Source organism: Mitosporidium daphniae (genome assembly GCF_000760515.2).
Source record: "Mitosporidium daphniae strain UGP3 chromosome Unknown contig-266, whole genome shotgun sequence".
NCBI classification, from domain to species: domain Eukaryota; kingdom Fungi; phylum Microsporidia; genus Mitosporidium; species Mitosporidium daphniae.
The window spans coordinates 1-2,306 of record NW_013546549.1 but is presented as its reverse complement, the minus strand read 5'-3'; the positions used below and the strand labels follow the sequence as shown (position 1 = coordinate 2,306).

At 39.2% G+C, this 2,306-nt stretch overlaps 1 protein-coding gene across 1 annotated transcript; it reads left to right on the top strand.

The window, feature by feature from the left end:
- Positions 1-793: 793 nt before the first annotated feature.
- DI09_266p10 (uncharacterized protein) lies at positions 794-2,297 on the top strand (the record flags this gene model as incomplete). The annotated part of the gene is made up of 2 exons (XM_013382814.1): positions 794-1,134; positions 1,181-2,297. The coding sequence occupies 2 exons, from the start codon at positions 794-796 to the stop codon at positions 2,295-2,297; spliced, it is 1,458 nt and encodes a 485-aa protein (XP_013238268.1).
- Positions 2,298-2,306: the final 9 nt, after the last annotated feature.

Genomic DNA, 2,306 nt, shown 5'->3' with positions numbered 1-2,306 from the left:
CTCCACGATGACATACGCTCGATGCATTTAATCCATCATTCGTGTATTGTGTGTTTATCGGGATGCAAGCAGGTAAGAATGTTTATGATGCACACTTCCATTATTTTGATGATGCCTTGTGATTACAAAACATGCACCACCGACTGAAACCTTCTGATTTTTAGGATTGTTAGCAACCGAAGCCAACGCAAGGCATTTCCAGCGAATGGAGAGGATTTCATTGCTCATGCCGAAAAGGGTAGGCTCTTTTCTGGCATTTATGGGTGGATGACACCCATTATTTTGGCATTATTTTGCATTGCTTATTTATCGTTGTAGAGGTACGTTACCGCGTSTACAATWGCTGTGATGATGACTTTGAAATCCGTGTTTCAAATGAGTTGATGATTCTTGATTTTTTTGAGCAGACTTACACCTATAGGCTGCTGTTTGCGTGTTTGATTGCATCCAAAACTGTTCGTTTGTCCAATAAATTATATTAAGCAAATATAAAGCACATCGAAAAGGGCGTGAAATAAGGCATCGTCACTATGTCTTGTATAGGGTTACAATTTTTATGCAAAACCAGAGATGTGTCGGAGTTTACTCATGATCAACTAGGGTTTGAAAACAGTCAACAGATTATTTGCTCATAACATCTTGAAATCGGCTCTGTTTGGCAATCTCGTTGTTTCTTTGTTTTGTTTGTGATTTTTCTGTATGTATAAGAATCTGTTTATTTCTTTAGCTAAAAACAAATAAAGGACATTATGGCTATAAATATGCCGTTTCTATTGCCAGTAGTCATCGCTTTATGATATCGAAGAACATTTTCTCTATTCTTGCATTCGTTTGCTTTTCTCTTACTACAGCATTTGTTGCTCCAGATTTAGTAAATTCTGGTGTTTACGTAGCAGATATCATCTTTTCTGTTTCAAATGGAACTTCCGTCCCATTTGTTATTTACTCAAAAACCGGCCTTTCTGTGAAAGTTGATGCCACTAATCCCATTTATCCCAACTCTAGTGTTTCTATAACTTGGGATCTCACCTATATTGATGGAGAAGAGGCTAAGATTAGTCTCACCAGCTTAAAAGATTCAACTCTTGATTACACTGTAATAAGTGTTCTAAATAATGGTGCTGCAACTGTTGAGTGATTTAGGGCTGCCGGACAATGATCCTGGATACTTCACTATCAGTGTCGCCAATCAATTTGGTTCTGGCATATCAGAAACTTTTACTATCCTTTCTAAAGACGACCTTAAGGTTGACCTCGACAAGGCAAGCTTAGCTCCTCGAACTGCTATTGCCATTACTTGGAAACCAATTAATACCCTGGGTCTCGCAAATATTTCCATCATTCGTCTTTCAACTAAAAAAGTTACCGAGATCGCAGTTAATATCGATGATAATGGCCCTTTCGAGTTGGCTGGTGATTACGCCCCCGGTGCGTATCAGGTCATTGTCAACTCTTCAATTGGCAGCGGTGTTTCCGAGATTTTTCAAGTTACGACAACATCACTTGAAGTCACAGCTGCTCCAAACAATATATCCTCTGCAGATCCCAAGACCACAGTATCCTGGACTCCACACGATGAATATCAAAAGGAAGTTATTCTTTACATCAAAAAAGGTGAAACAGAAGTTGATAAAATGGCTGTCGAAAACAGCGGCTCCTACTCACTTGATCTCACTACGATGGGCTTGTCTCCAGGCCTATATAGCGTTGGTATTAATTCGGATATTGGGGATGGATTCTCGAAGCTTTATATTTACAGCAATGCTGGCTTGGATGTTTCTTCTCCAAATGCCGCATCATCTATTTTCAACAACACGGAAGCAATGCGTGTTGAATGGGAATCATTCGATGAATCTGTTTCCGATGTTCAGATCACTCTGGTCAACAATAATACAGGTGAAAAAGTTGTGAAGATAGCTGAAAACACCGGATCTTATGATGTTAATATTGCCGAGTTGAATCTTGAAGTCGGAACTTACCATGCTATTGTAAGCTCAGACTTTGGTGCTGGCATATCGTCTCCATTCATCCTTCGCTATGCTGAACACCTCAAAATTAACTCTCCAAATGCGACGACCAATATTTCTCAAGCGGGTTCAATTCTATTTAACTGGCTTCCAACAAATCTAGCAGGCGGAAATGTCTCCATAAAGATCTATCAGCCTTCAAACAAAGATATTGTTTATGGTCCGTTCAGCACTGCTGATGATGGAAATGCAGAATTGAACCTTGCAGACAAGGTCATTAACAAAAATCTTGCTTTAGATAATAACCTTCCTTTTGTTGGAAGCCAGTAAAATAGAATT